Here is an 18,825-nt window from a genome sequence, read left to right as displayed (position 1 = left end):
CTAATAATGTAAAAAGAAAATATCAATATGCTCTTTCATCCTTTGTAACCATAGCTAGGCTATGGATACAAGAATTCAACAAAAACCAACAGAAATCTGTCTAAATCAATTAGCTAGATAGATTTAACAATACACAGTATTGTATTACTCCTTTTAAATTGTGTGCTACACATCTTTTGTATCAGTACAATTTATAATAGACACATGTCTATTATGTGTACCTGCACACACCTTTTCTGCACAGCTGGTTGTTAAACACTTACCAGCACACCATTACATAATTCTGATTAAATGTTCCTTTGTTTAAAATCTCTCAGTAGCTCCCTGTATTGGCCTCCTTTTACGCACTACTTCAAATCCTCTCAAACTTGCTTCTTATCCCTGCATTACCATTGCAGCCAGTTCCATGAAAAATTTAACCAGCTTCACACAAGTGCAACCTGACAGGCCCACTCAGCCCGAGACTCCTCTGTTGCTGCTTCATGTGTCCCCTATGGGAACCTGGCAGTCATACATGTGCAATCCAGAAGTGCAATCCGCCTTTGTTCAATGGGAGACAAGAAACATGGATAAAACCCTCTCCCTTTTTTCCTCTACATAAACTGTACCGAGTGTATTTCATAGAACTTCTCAGATGATTTCTTGGAATAACGCAACCAGCTCCCTATAGCAATGGCACCTCAGTAATGCCTCCTTGTATTACGTTTGCCTCCTTCCCTGGATGACTGTCCCTGGCCCTTCACCCATGCTCCCTGGATGACATTCCCAATTACACCGCCTGTCACAAATCTCTGCACAAAACACCACCTATCATCGTAGGATGGGTCCAGGCTCCTCAGGAGAAACAGCCCTCTGAAACAAGGCCTCCACCTGCCTTTCCTGCTTAATTTCTTAGCATGTCACACCTGGTCACAAAGAACACACGTACTATGACCCATCTCTTATCTTTTACTCATGCTGTTCCCTCTGCTTAGAATTCTTCCCAGAAGGGTGTTCAGAGATTTCTGAAACTTTGTAGTTTAGTACAACCTCAATATTACAAAGGAGGAAATGGAGGCCCAGCATGAAAAGATCTGGCCCAAGATTTTCAATGGCTAATTTAGGATAGAGTTAAACACTGGCTACTTTTTATGGGCTTTTGCTTCTAGTTCCTAAAGTGTCCATAAATAATTCTACTCTAGTTCGGAGAGTCTACTGAACTAAATGTGTTTCCTCTTTCTATCTCCTGGGATATATGGACTTCCATTTCCCTTTAAACTATTACTCTTTATTGTCTGAAACACTGTCTCTTCCAAAAGAACAGATAGTAATTTACTTTCACTCAATGATTCAATCCAATTCCTCAAACATTTGCTGACCACTTTTTATAAGTATTTACGGTAAGTGCAGCAAGGAAGACAAAAATGAGTAAGGTGTCCCTTACCCAAAAGGAGTTTATGATCCAGTGGGAAAGACAGAATTGTGTATAAATATCTCAATATGTGGTATAAGTATTACATGTAAGAAACAACCAAAGAGATAATTAAATTATACGTTGTACTTGTTTAAAATATATACATAGAAGACCGGGTGCGGTGGCTCACGCCTGTAAACCTAGCACTTTGGGAGGCCAAGGTGGATCACCTGAGGTCAGGAGTTCAAGACCAGCCTGGCCATCATGATGAAACCCCATCTTTTAAAATAAATAAATAAATAATATATACATAGAGCACATATGCAAAAAAGGTTGATATTCATAGTTTATAAAATGGGAGGAAGAGTAAGTCAACACAGTAAGAAAAGCATAGCAAAATGAAGAGCTCAGAAAGAAGACTATTTGCAGATGTAACTATTTCAGAGCCAATGATTGTCATGGATCAACCAATCAACAAATATATGAGTGCCTGTTACATACAAGCCATTAATTTTTTGTACAACTATGTTCTATCATATTTCAGACAACCAACAACCCTCAAACCCTTAATTACAATTACAAAGGAACCTTTAAGAGTATCTAGTCCACTCCCCACCTGAAGAAACCAAGGCCCAGAAGGTTTGCTTTCTATCCAAGTATTTCTTCTGAGAGATCCGGCCACCACCACCACTCTTCTCCAGCAATTCAGACTCTGAATTCTCACTCTCCCTCGACCCCTCCCTCTCTCTCATTTTCAGGAACTAATCAACTACCAAACTGTGGCTTCTGCTACAGACGCCTCACATGACTGTATCCCTCCCACCTTCATGCTCTTCTTCAGCCTATCCTTGCTCCTGGACTGGGCTGCCTCAATAATTCTTAACTGATTCTCCCGAAATCACTCTTTCTCTTCTTACACAATCCATCGGAATGCCAGAGCTGCCCTTCTTAAGTATGGCTCTGATCATGCTTTTACATTGCTGCCAAACTCCAAAAACCAAGAACATGTTCATTTAACTTTCCAGCTCTCTCATTCTCAATTCCACCTGTTCGTGGTTGTTCCTCCCTTCACACCAGCCTGCTCTCCACCTCTGCTAGACTACACTGTCACTCTGACATACATTCTGCACTCTCCCTCCCAACAGGAGAGTGTCATCTCCAAAAATGCCCTGCGCTACCTGCCAAGGCGTCAAGATCCTGCTTAACCTTTCCCACTTCCACTATGGCTTCTCCGATCTTTCGTTGTTCATTCATCTTTTACCTCACTTTTCTACACCCGATTTCCCATTGCATGTTACTTGTACTTATTTTACAACAGTTAATCTTTGAATTGTGTTTACTGATGTGTCAGCTAAACTATTAGATCAGTGATTCTCAATTTGTAGTCCCCAAACCAACAGCATCAGCATTATCTGAGAACTTGTTAGAAATGCAAATTCACTGCCCAGCCCAGACCTACTGAATCAGACACTCTAGGGCGAGGCCCAGGGCTCCAGGTTCTCCTGAGTCCTCCAGGGATTCTGGTGCGCAGTAGAGTGTGAGAACCACTGCACTAGACCATAAATCCCCAGAGGACAGTTGCTCCCAGGATAGTTTCAGAGGCAAACTTAGAAGGTTGTCTTAAAAAAAAAAAAATACTGGCCAGGCACAGTGGCTCAAGCCTGTAATCCCAGCACTTTGGGAGGCTGAGGCGGGTGGATCACAAGGTCAAGAGATCGAGACCATCCTGGTCAACATGGTGAAACCCCGTCTCTACTAAAAATTAAAAAAAAAAAAAAAGTTAGCTGGGCATGGTGGCATGTGCCTGTAGTCCCAGCTACTTGGGAGGCTGAGGCAGGAGAAATTGCTTGAACCCAGGAGGTGGAGGTTGCGGTGAGCCGAGATCGCGCCATTGCACTTCAGCCTGGGTAACAAGAGCGAAACTCTGTCTCAGGAAAAATTTTTAAAAAAATACTACAGCATAGTATGAACATTTTTCTTCTGAATATATATTTTAATCAGCTTTTGACCAAAATATGTGCAAATATCTTAATAATATGAAAAAAGCTGGCATGTATTGATGTGAATGAAGTTTTCAAATTTCTCATTTATTTTGGGCCTCCTATTTAAAACTGACTGAAGTCCGCTAAATTCTTTGAGGGTTTATTTTTTTTCTCCTCAATCTTCAGAATTTTTTAGAGGCTTATTACTCTCTGAGTGCCATTTTTCCTTGTAAGTTTCGTGATGGCAGCCACATGAGGATAATTTTCAAACTCATTTTCCATTTTTCCATGACTCATTTGGGAAAGAATAGATAACAGTTAAGTGTCACTGACCCTTAGAATGTGAAACCTAAAGAAATAGTAAAGGGAAGGGAAAAATTTTCTGGCCACTGAACCCAGGTAACACTCACTCCTACTTAAGTAAGATTGTCCTATTATATAATCAGCAATGGCAGGAAAGTGGTCGGACAGGATCAAAGTAGAATGATGAAAACGCGGTGGGATACAGAACTAAGTGATAAGGGAGTACTCAGTGAATTACAATCACTGACACATAGCTGAGGTGGACGGATCATGAGGCCAGGTGTTCGAGACCAGACTGATCAACATGGTGAAACCCTATCTCTACTAAAAATACAAAAATTCGCTGAGCACGGTGGTGCATGACCGTAATCCTGCTACTCGGGAGGCTGAGACAGAAGAATCACTTGAACCTGGGAGGCAGAGGTTGCAGAGCCGAGATTGTACCACTGCCCTCCAGTCTGGGTAACAGAGCAAAACTCCATCTCAAAAAATAAAAAATAAAAAATAAATGGAATTCTAAACCTATTTTTGCAGCACAGAGCAAAGGGTCTAGAGACCTTCTTAGGCTGGGGCTATGATACCTCCCTTGCTTCATATCAACTCTCCTACTCATTGAACAGATGGTCGATTTAAAATTATAGACAAGTTTTACAGACTCCTTGAGTCCCTGGTCCTGGGAAATCAGGTCTAAGGAAATCTTTGCTATATAGAAGTCATCATATTAAGTGCTATGACTTAGAGCATAAACAAGTAAATTGAAAAATAAATTCTTGGTGAAATCAGGAGACACAATAATGGTCACTGGCATGAGAAAGAGAGAGAAAGATTGAGAATTGGATTTTTGCTTTGGTTGTGTTAAAATAATTCTAGTCAATTTTATGAAGTGCTTATTTTATTATGTATGCTTAACTTGTGCTTAATTACAACAATGTCTTCTCAATATGTTCCAAATTAATACTGTTCTTCTTTATTTGATTGCAGCAGAAAACTCTTTAGGTCTGTCTGGCCAGATCCCAAGGCCCAGCTCTGGGCACATGACCTGACTGTCCTGAGAGCTAAGCCACACAGATCCAAGTGAACTTAGCCATTAGAGAGTCTGCCATGCTGGGATGGGCCTCATACTCTTTATTAGGAGGACTGAGTCCTCAGTCAGGCATCAGAGCACAAAGGCTTCATGGGTAGCCACCACACACTAAGCCACTAACCAACACCTGATTCAGGGAAATCTTTCTGGTCCCTTTGACCAGATTATCTGGTCTCTGAGCATAATTGTCTGTCCACAACTTTCATTTAAAAAGAGGGACTTGCCAGGCACAGTGGCTCATGCCTGTAATCCCAGCACTTTGGGAGGGTGAGGCGGGCGGATCACGAGGTCAGGAGTTCAAGACTAGCCTGACCAACATGGTGAAACACTGTCTCTACTAAAAATGCAAAAATTAGCCGGGTGTGGTAGCACACACTTGTAATCCCACCTACTCAGGAGGGTGAGGCAGGAGAATCCCTTAAACTGGGAAGGCGGAGGTTGCAGTGAGCCGAAATCATGCCATTGCACTCTAGCCTGGGAGACAGAGCAAGACTCAGTCTCAAAAAAAAAAAAAGGGGGAAGAAAGAAAGAAAGAGGGACTTGCCTGCAACTAAAACCACTTTCTAAAGTGTTTCTGTGTTTGCGAACTAGCACAGAAACAAGACCACTTACATGTACCACTTTTCTATTTTAGACCAAAATTAATGAAATACAAACGAAAATCTGTAACATTAAAGGAAGTAAAGGGAATGAAACCTTTTTAGGACATTTTCCCCTCTCTAGTAGGTACAGCATATAAGTCCTAAAATTGTGGGCTGTGCACAGTGACTTCTTTCCAAAGAGAACCGTGTAGAGGGGAGGAGAAAAGTATCTTTACAATGGAAAACTTTACAACTTCAGTTAGGCAATGAAAGTCCACGTGAGCAGTGATGAGTCACGCTGATAGTCTGTGCCCTTGATATGATGTGATAAGTGTGGTATTTTACCTCTGTCGTATTTCTCCCCAAACCCATAATCCCAATCTGATCATGAGAAAAACATCATCAAAATCCCAACTGAGGGACATTCTACAGAATACCTAACCAGTACCCCTCAAAACGATCAAGGTCATGAAAAAAAACAAGGAAAGTCTGAGAAACCATGATAACCACGGGAGCACCAAGGAGACACAACTCTGAAATGCAGCACGGTATCCTGGACAGGATACTGGAACAGAAAAACGACATGGGAGAAAGCCTAAGAACATCTAATTATACGGGTTTTACTTAATAATGCATCAATATTGGTTCATTAATTATAACAAATGTATCATATACCAATGTAAGATGCAAATAATAGAGAAAACCGTGTACTACTTTGAAACTCTCAGTAATAGCTTCACAACTTTTCTGCAAATCTAAAACAAACAATTTTTATTTTTTATTATTTTTAGAGACGGAGTCTTGCTCTATCGCCAGGCTGGAGTGCAGTGGCATGATCCTGGCTCACTGCAACCTCTACCTCCCTGGTTCAAGCAATTCTCCTGCCTCAGTCTCCCAAGTAGCTACAATTACAGGTGTGTGCCACCGCGCCTGGCTAATTTTTGTATTTTTAGTAGAGACGGGGTTTTGCCATGCTGGTGAGGCTGGTCTTGAACTCCTGGCCTTAAGTGATCTACCCATCTTGGCCTCCCAAAGTACTGAGATTACAGTCGTGAGCCACCGTGCCCAGCCCAAACATAATTTTTAAAAGGCAAATATACAATAGTACGTTTTCTAAATGAGACGCTCTGATTGAATGTGGAGTTTACAGATGCTCCAGAATTCTGCTGTCTACATCTCCAGATCCAATCTCTACTCCAATTCCAGCCCACCTGTCCTCATCCATTCAGGTGACTATAACAAAATACCATAGGCTAAGTGGCTTATACACAACAGAAACTTACTTCTCACGGTTCTAGAAGCTGGAAAATCCAAGATCAAGGTGCTTGCAGATTTGGTGTCTGGTGAAAACCTGCTTTCCTGATGGCTGCCTTTTCACTGACCCCTCACATAATATAGTGAAGAGAGTCAGAGGTTCCTCTCTGGCCTCTTTTATAATGGCACTTATCCCACTGATGAGGGCAGAGCCACCATGGCCTACTCACTTCCCAGTAATCTCACCTCCTAATACCATCACCCCTTGGGGTGAGGACTTCAACATATGAATTTCAGGAAGATAGAAACATTCACACCACTGCACTGCCCTAAAATGAAGCAGTTTGAAAAGCACTATCAAGGAAAACTGGAACATACTATCGTTATAAAAGTCAGTCCATTTCAGGTGGCCTGGTGGGATTCTGTCGTACAATTCAGACCTGCCTTTGGGTGACTGCATTAGGCTATCAACTGTGGTGATGGAACCACATTTTAGACTCACTAGCCTAGGTCTAGCACTGTGTTAGCACCAAAAAGCCTCTGTGGTGATCAATTGTTCAGCACCATCCTGAAGACGGACTACTGCAAATACAGGTTGAAAGCTTTCACTGCCAACCTTATTGGCCTTCCTGGAATGGATTTGCAAACGTTACTTAACCATTAGTCAAACCTACCCTGTGTATCTGGTGAGATCGGGTAGGATGAACATCTCCAACATGCATTTCTGGAAAGCCTTTATTTTTGTTTTTGTTTTTGTTTTTGAGACAGAGTCTTGCTCTGTCACCCAGGCTGTAGTGCAGTGGCACGATCTCAGCTCACTGCAACCTCCCCCTTCTGGGTTCAAGCGATTCTCCTGCCTCAGCCTCCCAAGTAGCTGGGATTACAGGCACCCACCACCACACCCAACTAATTTTTGTATTTTTAGTAGAGATGAGGTGTTACCATGTTGGCCAGGCTGGTCTCGAACTCCTGACCTCAAGTGATCCACCTGCCTCGGCCTTCCAAAGTGCTGGGATTACAGGTGTGAGCCACCACACCCGGTCTATGGCCTGCCTTTCTTACAAAGTGATACACACCTCCCTAGTCCTCATCACTCAACCAAAAACCACCCCTGGTAGAACTTAAGGGAGGAAATAGGAGTTTCCCCAAATCAGTCTCATTTACGTTATGGTACCTTCACGTTTAATTGATCCATTCTATCACAGATTATACACTCATATGACAAACAGATGCAACTGAAACAAGTTTTTGCAAGCTCTCTGAAAATGAAATAAGTCATTGACATAGAAAGCTACAAATTTTATTTCTCATCAGGTGAGAACAGCACTTGTTCTAAATTGCAGTAGTATCTCAGCAATGAATCACTGTCATAAAAACAGCAACATCTGTGACGTCAGAAAAGAACAATTCGGAAAAGGAACTGCTTGAGAAGCAAGGTTCACACTAACATCATCTATTTATATAACAACTTGGAAGGGTAGTCATTCAACAAGTAGTTAGTGAGCACCTACTGTGTGTTAGGGAAGTCCCTACTCTCATAAAGCTTAAGTTCTTGTGTAGAAAACCTGATAAGCATACAAGAAAAGAAAAAGAATTTCAGACAGTGGTAAACGCTAGCATGAAAATAACCCTAGGTAAAAAGCTGGAATCGGATCAGGTAGCAAACAAAGCCATGTGGACTGTGAGGGGAGGCAGCTTTCAATGGTCAGGGAAAACCTTTCCAAGGAGGTAACATTTGCCCATTTGTCATTGATCTAAATGACAAAAAGAAACAAGCCAGGTGAAGACTTAGGAGAAGTGTGCTCCAGGCAGAGGGAAAAGCATAATTCAAAGGCCCTACAACGGCACAGATCCTCAAGTAGAAATGAAATGTAGCATACCTGACTCTGCTGATAGTCGCTCTGCAACACACTAGCTGCCTCCCTAGCTAGGCGCCCAGGCTCCAAAGAAGTGAGCACAGGAAATCAGCCTCTGGTGTGAATGACAGGCCAATGGGGCAAAGAGCGGCCTCTGAGTTTCACAGGATCAGAATTTGAGTTCAAACAAAAAAGTCAAGGATACCCTACAATGTGGCCAGGTTCCAGCAGCCCAAAGGACCTGATTCTGAGCAAGGTACACAGGTGCCAGGGCTGGGGAGCAAGAGCCCACAAGACGGGCCCAGAAAGCCCCTCTAGGCAGGTGGATCACTTGAGGTCAGGAGTTCGAGACCAGCCTAGCCAACATGGTGACACCTCATCTCTACTAAAAATACAAAAATTAGTTGGGTGTGGTGGTGGGTGCCTGTAATCCCAGCTACTTGGGAGGCTGAGGCAGGAGAATCGCTTGAACCCAGAAGGTGGAGGTTGCAGTGAGCTGAGATCATGCCACTGCACTGCAGCCTGGGTGACAGAGCAAGACTCTGTCTCATGATGATTACATGGGGTAATCATCAAACTCCCAAGGGAACTTACAAACCACTATTATGAGTCCCATATCCCAAGAATCTAAATTTGTGTATTTTTTATTTATTTTTTTGAGATAGAGTTTTGCTCTTGTTGGAGTGCAATGGCGTGATCTCGGCTCACCACAGCCTCTGCCTCCCAGGTTCAAGCAATTCTCCTGCCTCAGCCTCCCAAGTTGCTGGGATTACAGGCACGTGCCACCACGCCCGGCTAATTTTGTATTTTTAGTACAGACGGGTTTCCTCCATGTTGGTCAAACTGGTCTCGAACCCCTGACCTCAGTTGATCCACCTGCCTTGGCCTCCCAAAGTGCTGGGATCACAGGCATAAGCCATCACACCCGGTTGCCCGAATTTATTACATTTGGTGATAGAACCTAGGAATTAGTGTTTTAATAGATTCCCAGGTGATTTTGTTTAGCCAAACCTTGGAACTACCATGATAGAGAAGGAGGGAAGGCCAGCGCTTCAGGAGTTTGCAGGGAAAATTCTAAATCTACAAAAGGATAGAATCGAGAGTTAAACTGAATGCAATTGAAACCTAAAATATTTGGTACCAATCGTAACTGTACAGGATGACAGGCAGAGAGAGATAAGAACATTGCATAACTAAGTGTATTCCTTTCCCCCAAACCACATCCCCAAATTTAGAAACAAATGCGTTTGTTTGAAAGAAAAGTGCAGGACAAATCTCTTTGGTCATAATGAGAAAGAAAGAAGGGATGCAGAAGCTCGGATATTCCCCTTGGGCAAAGCCAGTGTGGTGTGCTGACAAATGCTTAGCAATCAGGTCTGGGTGGAGGAGAAGCCCTAACTGTAGTGTCTGCCAATTTCCATGGTGCAAATATTCCTGGGAGGCTGAGGCAGGTGGATCACTTAAGGTCAGGAGTTTAAGACCAGCCTAACTAACATGGTGAAACCCTGTCTCTACTAAAAATACAAAATTAGCCAGGCATGGTGGTATGTATCTATAATCCCAGCTACTTGGGAGGCTGAGGAAGGAGAAATCCCTGAACCTGGGAGATGGAAGTTGCAGTGAGCCAAGATCATGCCATTGCACTCCAGCCTGGGCAATAAGAGTGAAACACTGTCTCAAAAAAAAAAAAAAAAGAAAGAAAAAAATTCCTACCATGGCCATTTCCAAGTTACCCACATGGTATCACTAGAACATGCAGTTTGGGGAAGATGCGCAATAATTACAGTATTTTTACCATGTTAAAAAAATAAACAGAAATAGCATAGAGAGCAGTAAATTTAGTAAAATAATTAGTGGTCAGAGGTGTGGGTATTTGTCATCTTTTAAAAATATTTTTAACATCACAGTGATGTTAGTGCCAAAAATATACTTCATGCCCAAATTCTGTACTCTTACATTACCTCGTCTCTTTTTAGTCCAAAGCAGGAATAATGGTGATATTTAAAAAACATATCTAAAACTTTATCTTCAATTTTTTCCCCTATTCTTAGCCCCTTTAGTTAAATTTCTCACTTTTGGGTCTGCATCTTCAGCAGAGGACTGTCCTACACATCTGGAAATGCTTTTCTGCTTCAAGTCATGAATCCGCAATCCCAACCCATGGCTACCTACTCAGACTCTTTATTTCAAAGGACTCCTTCATCAGAACTTGGGCAGAAAAAGATCAATGAAGTGAGTCCAGCTGTTTACCCAAAATGCCACAGAGTGTCCACCCCACATCTACACATTTATAAGAGTGGTTAAATGGTACCACGGAGCAAATAAATAAGTGAAACGTCAATTATGAAGACTTATTTTCCGGAACTACCTATTTATTTTGAATAAAATGGATTACACCTTCTCCCTTCATCCATTAAAAGTACCCTTTCATTCAGCTAACATCTATCGTACACTACAATGGACCTGGAGACACAAAAATGACAAAAATACAGTCTGTGACCTCTGGACCTCTTGCCCTCTCACAAAGAAGACAGTCCATAGAAAAAAAACACAGGCAAATCCAGCGATTCTAATATCACACTACATCTATAACCCACCCATGGAAAGTGGCATAAACCAAACTAGACTAGACTGCTATGAAGATCCCAGGCAGGTGCTAAGAGGTCCCGCGTGTCTGACTGTCCACAGTCTTTGCTGATTAGCGACCGTTTAAACATGAGGATCCCATCAAGATAAACGAAAGGAAAGATCATGTGCAACTGCTTTCAATATTTTGAAGGCATCGTCCCGTGGTAACACACTGAGACGCAAGGCTTTTTCTAAAGAACTAACAGGTATTCGCTCCCTGCTTCCCAATCTGTGGCCATCTGCCAACACATTCGTTTCTTTCCTCCCTTTCCAGCACTTTCCTTTTCCCCATGTTTATTCCTATTCTCCTTCATCCAAACGTGCCATCTGTAAGAGCTTACTCCGCAAAAGATGACTGTTCAATTCTGGACCCTCATTTTCCTGTTCTTGATTTAAAGTTCGCCAGTTTACGCCCTTAGAAGTCTCTCTCTCTCTCTCTTAACAAAAGAACCGACTGAACCAAGTTATTTTTATTTCCATGTTGCTTTTGGCTGATTTTCTTCGGTGCGTCAGAGGCTTTCAGAAGGTTCCCAACTCTAGATCCAAAAAGTTCAAAAACTGATTGAGTGCGGAATAAAATATTTCACTAATCCAGAGGGGAGCTGAGGGTCATGGGCATTAGCAGCAAAGGGGAAGCAATCCAGGATTCTGGAGCGCTAGGGAGCAAGACCTCCCGTGACCTAGTCGGCCATAACCTGGGCCCTTATTTAGCAGATTAGCTTCAGTATGGTCATAACAATTTTTTTTTTTTTTTTTTTTTTGAGACGGAGTTTCACTCTTGTTGCCCAGGCTGGAGTGCAATGGTGTGATCTCGGCTCACCGCAACCTCCACCTCCTGGGTTCAAGCAATTCTCCTGCCTCAGCCTCCTGAGTAGCTGGGATTACAGGCACGTGCCACCATGCCCAGCTAATTTTTTTTATTTTTAGTAGAGACGGGGTTTCACCATGTTGACCAGGATGGTCTCGATCTCTCGACCTCGTGATCCACCCGCCTCGACCTCCCAAAGTGCTGGGATTACAGGCTTGAGCCACCGCGCCCGGCCCTGGTCATAACAATTATTAAAATATTGAAATGCTTCCCTCTGGATTGGCAAATAACACGCAACCTCTCCCAAATACAACCCTGGCCTCCCAGACCCTCCCCTCTCCTCACAATCAGGAGTTAAGGCCTGGCCCAGCAGAGGGTCTCCAGGACCCTGCCCCCCTGCTTCTACCCCTGGACATACCCATGCTCCACCTTAATTTCCTCTGCTGAAAAATAAAAGACTTGACTAGATTGTTTGAGTTGTACTATAATTGTGATTATGTCAAAGAACAAGGACAAAATGGGAATAAACAGAAACCGAAAGGCCAGTTGCCGTGGCTCACGTCTGTAATCCTGGCACTTTGGGAGGCCAAGGCAGGCAGATCACCTGAGACCAGGAGTTCAAGACCAGCCCAACAAACATGGTGAAACCCCGTCTCTACTAAAAATACAAAAAATTAGCTGGGCATGGTGGTGCGTGCCTGTAATCCCAGCTACTCAGGAGGCTGAGGCAGGAGAATTGCCTGAAACCAGGAGGCGGAGGCTGCGGTGAACTGAGATCCCGCCACTGCACTCCAGCCTGGGAACAAGAGCGAAATTCTGTCTAAAAAAAAAAAAAAACTAAAAAAAGTTTGTTAGAAGGATGGAATCACAGGCTATGTTTTTTTCTAGACAGACAGCAATGCCAAAACTCTGGGTGCAAACTGCCTGGGATGGATCCCCAGCTCAGCCACGTGCTGGTTGTGGGATCTCACCATGCCTCAAACTGCCTCATCTATAAAATGGGCATAGGCCAAGCACAGTGGCTCATGCCTGTGATCCCAGCACTTCTGGAGGCCAAGGTAGGAGGATCACTTGAACCCAGAAGTTTGAAACTAGCCTGGGCAACATAGCGAGACCCCATCTCTACAAAACAAAATGCAATGAAACAAAAATTAATTAACTACATGGCCAAAATAAGATTACCTACTTTAAGGACTGTTTTGAGGGTTAAATGCATTCATGTTTATAAAATGCTTAGACTAGTGCAAGGCACAAAATAAACATGATATAAGTGTTTATTAAATAAATAATTCATTTTATTCTGTCTAATGTTTGCTCAATAAATTTAAAAATTAAGTTTCACAACAGGAAAAAAAACCTGTGACTCTATGACACACTTACATAACATATACCTTCATTTAATAACCAGCAGTAAAACAGCTGGGATCCAGACTTTACACTGCACTGTGAATTGCGGGAAACTAACACATTGGAATGTGTCCCCACTGAAGCGTAAGATGCAATTTGTAGGATTCTCTTTGTAATCAGAAATGTCACAGGCTTATGGGAAAGTTAGCTTTACATGTTTCTCATTTTCACCCTGCAACAACTTTTAACCACACCCTAGCAAATAAATTTTATTTTGTGGTCCTAAGACTTAGAGGATTGTAAACATCAAACCAGACCTTGCACAGCTACAGCTTTTCTTGTGAACACAATGACTCAGCTGGACTGCAAGTTTAAAGAGCCATATCTTATGTGTTGGGTCCCCTAGCATCGATCTTTAGTAAACATCTGGGATGGACAGGAAATTGCTGCATCTAGCTCCAAGCTCGATGGATGCAGCTTTTAGTTACTAAAGAGGCAGCACTATCTGAGCTCAAGTATCATTTAGATAGGTACCACTGCACTGCTAAAGGGAATAACACTGACAATCGTTATTTTTCTGATACTCAGGAAAGGAAATGATCAATGATAATAACTCCCTTACATGTTCCTTCCTCTTGATAGCTAAACCACACAATACTCTTATACACAAATTTAAATACTTCACAGGCTTACCCTCAAACAGTAATGTATTAGGCCTTTCCTGCCGTAGATAAGATTTGTTAAGCAGTCTGGCCAAGGTTTTTACCTTTCCTGTTTTAAAAAGTGCATTTCTCGGCTGGGTATGGTCACTCACACTTGTAATCCAGCACTTTGGGAGGCCGAAGCAGGAGGATCGCTTGAGCCCAGTTTTTCAAGACCAGCCCTATATCTACAAAAAAAACCAGTGAGACCCCATATGTACAAAAAAACAAACCAACCAAACTGGGCAAGGCTGGTGACGCGCACCTGTAGTCTCAGCTACTCGGAAGCTGAGGTGGGAGTATCACTTGAGCCTGGGAGGTCAAGGCTGCAGTGAGCCGAAGTTGTGCCACTGCACTCCAACCTGACCAAGAGAGTGAGACCTGTCTCAAAACAATAGTTTAAAAGTTGCACTTCTCTAACGCTAGGAGAAGAAACTCAATCCTTGCATAGTGATAACAGAAATTCCATTTGACCCAGCAATCCCATTTCTGGGCATATACCCAAAGAATTATAAATCCTTCTACTATAAAGACACATGCACACGTATGTTCACTGCAGCCCTGTGTACAATAGCAAAGACCTGGAACCAACGCAAATGCCCATCAATGATAGACTGGACAAAGAAAATGTGGTACGTATACACCATGGTATATTATGCAGCCGTAAAAAAGGATGAGTTCGTGTCCTTTGTAGAGACTTGGATGAACCTGGAAACCATCATTCTCAGCAAACTGACACAAGAACAGAAAGCCAAATACCGAATGTTCTCACTCATAGGTGGGTGTTGAACAATGAGAACGTGTGAACACAGGGAGGGGAGCATCACACACTGGGGGGAGTTGGGGGGGTAGAGGAGAGACAGCGGGGAGTGGGAAGGGAGGGGAGGGGAGGGAGAACATGGGGAGAAATGCCAGATATAGTAAACACCTAAAGTTAAATAAATAAATTTTTTAAAAAATGAAAAATAAAAATAAAAAACTAAAGCCTGCAACACAATCATTATCATTGAAATGTTATTGAAACCCTGTAAGAAAGATGAAGAGAGTCCTGCGGATGGATGGTGGTGATGGTAACACAATGATGTGAACGTATGTAAGACCACTACATGTACACTTAAACATGGCTACAACGGTACATTTCATGTTTTTGCATATTTTACCACAACAAAAATGAAATTAAAAAACTTTTAAAACACCCTGTCAGAGAACACTTAGACACTGTTGGTTGGAATGTAAATTAGTTCAGCAACTGTGGAAAGCAGTTGCAGATTTCTCAAAGAACTTCAAACAGAGCTACCATTCAGCCCAGCAACCGCATTACTGGGTATATATCCGCAAGAAAGTAAGTTGTCCCACCAAAAACACACACACGCTCACAGGTTCACCACAGCGCTATGGACAATAGCAAAGACATGGAGTCACCCTAGAGGCCCATCAGCTGTGGACACGGTAAGAGAAAATGTGGTCCACCTGCATCACAGCATACCATGCAGCCATAAATAGTGACACCGTCATGTCCTTTGTAGCAACATGGATGCAGATGGAAGTCATTATCCTAAGCAAATTAATCCAGGAACAGAAAATCAAACACTGCAAGTTTTCACTAATAAGTGAAAGATAAACATTGGGTATTTATGGATATAAAGATTGGACAGGCCGGGCGCGGTGGCTCACGTCTGTAATCCCAGCACTTTGGGAGGCCGAGGCAGGTGGATCACGAGGTCAAGAGATCGAGACCATCCTGGTCAACGTGGTGAAACCCCATCTCTACTAAAAATACAAAAAATGAGCTGGGCATGGTGGCGCGTGCCTGTCATCCCAGCTACCCAGGAGGCTGAGGCAGGAGAATTGTCTGAACCCAGGAGGTGGAGGTTGCGGTGAGCCAAGATCGCGCCATTGCACTCCAGCCTGGGTAACAAGAGTGAAACTCCATCTCAAAAAAAAAAAAAAAAAAAAAAAAAAAAAAAAAAAAAAGATTGGACAACAATAGACCTGGGAACTAACAGAGGTGGGAGGGAGAAAGGAGAGCAAAAGTTGAAAACTTACCAGGTACTGTGCTCACTACCTGGGTGACACGATCAATTGTACCCTCAACCTCAGCTTCATGCTATATGTTCCTGTGACAAACCTGCACATCTACCCCCGAATCTAAAATAAAGTTTGAAAGTATTAAAAAAAATAATAATGACAAACCTTCTTTTCCTTTGGAACAAAAATTAAAACCCTTTAAGAGTTAAAGCAAACAAAATTTGTAACTATGTTTCAATTAAGAAACGCACTAAGTAATCACACAACTTCCAAGAAGCAGGGTTCCCCAGCACATGGTTACAAATATGTCTACAAACCTAAATGAGCATTGTACAGCACTTACTATCATTCATAATTATTCAGGGACAAACATTGTAAGGACACTTTTACCTTAAAGCCTTAGCACTCAAACTTGTTTTTCTTTTTTGAGACAGGAGTCTCACTCTGTCGCCCAGGCTGGAGTGCAATGGCGCGATCTCGGCTCACTGCAATCTCGGCCTCCCGGGTTCAAGCGATTCTCCTGCCTCAGCCTCCCGAGCAGCTGGGATTACAGGCAAGCGCCACCATGCCAGGGTAATTTTTGTGTGTTTTTAGTAGAGACGGGGGTTTCCACTATGCTGGCGACGCTGGTCTTGAACTCCTGACCTCAGGTGATCCGCCCGCCTCAGCCTCCCAAAGTGCTGGGATTTACAGGTGTGAGCCACTGCACCCGGCCAGCACTGAAACTTTTTATATGGATTGTTAACGGTACTGGTTCTTGAGAAGCCAGACTGAGCGCTTATACAATTAGTCCAAAGATCCCCAGAGAGTATTTAAAGCCTGTCCACAAATTCAAGCTAAAAGACAGTGTACACATTCACTTGTTTGTCACAAAACATTTAATAGCCTAAAGAGATTCTTATTCAAATAGGCAGTGTCTGTTAACAGTTCTAACGCAGATTCCTTTTCTTCTTTAAGTTTTCGTTGCACCACCACCAGTTAAACCATTTAACACACCTCAGCTGTCTCTGGGTACCTAGTCTCTCAGAGGCCCCCAAAGGGTTATCTTAACTAAAATTGGCGGCAGGGCTGGCCGATAAAGTTAACGGAACTCCCCATTCTGGAGAGAGAGACTTCGCGACGGGCAAACGCAGAAACTGTTGCGGTCTGTCCTTAAGAAGCTATTTAGTGTATTTAGTGCTGCACAGAGGAAGGAAAGAAAGCAATAATCCAAGATGAGAAGCAAACACAGGCGTGGCGGTAGTTCAGGACTGAGCCTGCAAGGGCGGCTCCGCAAAGCGTCGTGAAATCTATGGCAGGCCTGGAGGACGGCGCTCTGGATCTGAGCCCTAGCTCCCAAATGCCTTCAATCTTACTGTGGGAAACCAGATCCTTACCACACGCCCGGCTGCCGGCCCCGGGGCCCCTCGCCCCACTCTGCGCGGCCGCATCACGTGGCGGGGGCCGCGGTCAGCAGCCGAGACCACACCCCCTCCGAGCGCCCAGCCGTGACCACCTCTGCCCGCCGGGCTCTCAGCCTCGGGACGGGCGCTTCCTGGTCGGTACGGGGTGCGGGTCCCATCGCCCCCACTGGCCCGTCCAGGGCCCCGCGCACGCGAGCCAAGGGCGCCCGGAGGACCCGGGGACCCCAGACACCCCGCACAGGGCGCCCCGGCTTCAGCCCGGGGCCCGCGCGGCTCTGCTCCCCCGGCAGCCGCCCGCGCGGCAGAAAGTGCGAGCCCGAGTTGTCAGCTTTCCCCCCGCGGGCGTCCGACCCCAAGGCGCGCAAGGGGGGCCCCTGGGGACCGCCCGGGAACCCGCCGCCGACGCGCTCGCTGGCGTCCCGTCCGAGTCGGGCGGGGAGCGGCCAGCTGCCCGGGCTGGGCGGGAGGAGGGACGGAGGGCGAGGGCGGCGGAAACCCGGCTCCCCTCGGCGCGGCTCCTACCTGCGGGGCGAGGGGGACTCTCGGGGTTCGCGCGCCGCGGGCACGGCTGGAGCTCCGCGGGAGTCGGGGCCGGAGGGGGCTCGTGGCCGCGCGGCCGCCGGGATCTCTCTGCCCGGATTCGCCCGGGGTTCGCAGGGGTGGAGCGAGGCGGTGCCGGGGCCCGGGGCGGCGCGGCGCAGACTGGCGGCCCCGGCCGGGCGGGCGGTCTCGCGGCCCGGCATGCGCTCGCCCGCGTTCCTCGGTCTCTCTTGTTCCCAAAGTTTCTGAACTCGAACGTTGCAGCCTGGGGCATGTGCGTTCCCCAGCAGGACCATGATCTGGTTCTCTCGCACCGCCCAGGGCCGGCCGCCCCGGAGCTTCGCCTACGACGGCGGATAGTAGCCGCAGCTGGTCCAACTTACAAGTAAGCAATCAGCAAATCAAACGGCTCAATAACTGGCCCCAGGTGACATAATTAAGAGGCGCTTTGTTGGCGTCTTTAGAAGCCTTCTTGCTCCTCGCTAGGGGGTAGTGTTATTGCCAATTTACAGGTAAGGAAATGAAGGCTCAGAATGGAGAAGTAACTACCCTGAGGTCACACAGCTTAGATGGAGGGCGACGGGAATTTGTGTTCCGATGTCTCTAAAAGTGGGTATAATTCAAAAATCTTAGCATAAAATAATAAATTGGGAGCAACACAGAAAAAAGACCCCTTGCACCCATGGCAGTGTTCAAACGCGGCAATTTTGCTGTTTATAGTCCACTTAGAATAAAGTCTTAAGAGAACCACTTGTCATGTGGCTTGAACAGCAGCCCTTTGGGAACGTAATTTTGAATATAGGCCAGTTCCAACCTCATTTACAAGATATTGCATCCCGCCACAGCCAAGGGAAGCAATGGCCTCCCCATGTACCAAACTGCTAATAACGTCAGCCACTTTAAAGCATTTAGTGGAT

At 44.7% G+C, this 18,825-nt stretch overlaps 1 protein-coding gene across 3 annotated transcripts in view; it reads right to left on the bottom strand.

Annotated features, from left to right (window-relative positions):
- Window positions 1–17,984, bottom strand: part of PLD1 (phospholipase D1) — a 213,242-nt gene extending 195,258 nt beyond the window's left edge. Inside the window, exon 1 of one of the 3 annotated variants that reach the window (XM_039480331.2) lies at window positions 17,891–17,984. Coding sequence is in view for 2 of the 3 variants with exons in the window: in XM_074405436.1 (XP_074261537.1) it covers window positions 2,010–2,145 (136 nt within the window). In the remaining variant the exon portion in view is untranslated. Of the gene's footprint in view, window positions 1–2,009; window positions 3,163–17,890 lie in introns of those variants that run through there. The other 2 variants (XM_074405436.1, XM_074405437.1) reach the window with 2 other exon arrangements.
- Between the last annotated feature and the right edge of the window lie 841 nt (window positions 17,985–18,825).

This window comes from Saimiri boliviensis, chromosome 9 (genome assembly GCF_048565385.1).
Source record: "Saimiri boliviensis isolate mSaiBol1 chromosome 9, mSaiBol1.pri, whole genome shotgun sequence".
Lineage (NCBI taxonomy): Eukaryota > Metazoa > Chordata > Mammalia > Primates > Cebidae > Saimiri > Saimiri boliviensis.
The sequence above is the reverse complement of the archived record's forward strand: the minus strand, read 5'-3'. Positions and strand labels throughout refer to the sequence as shown.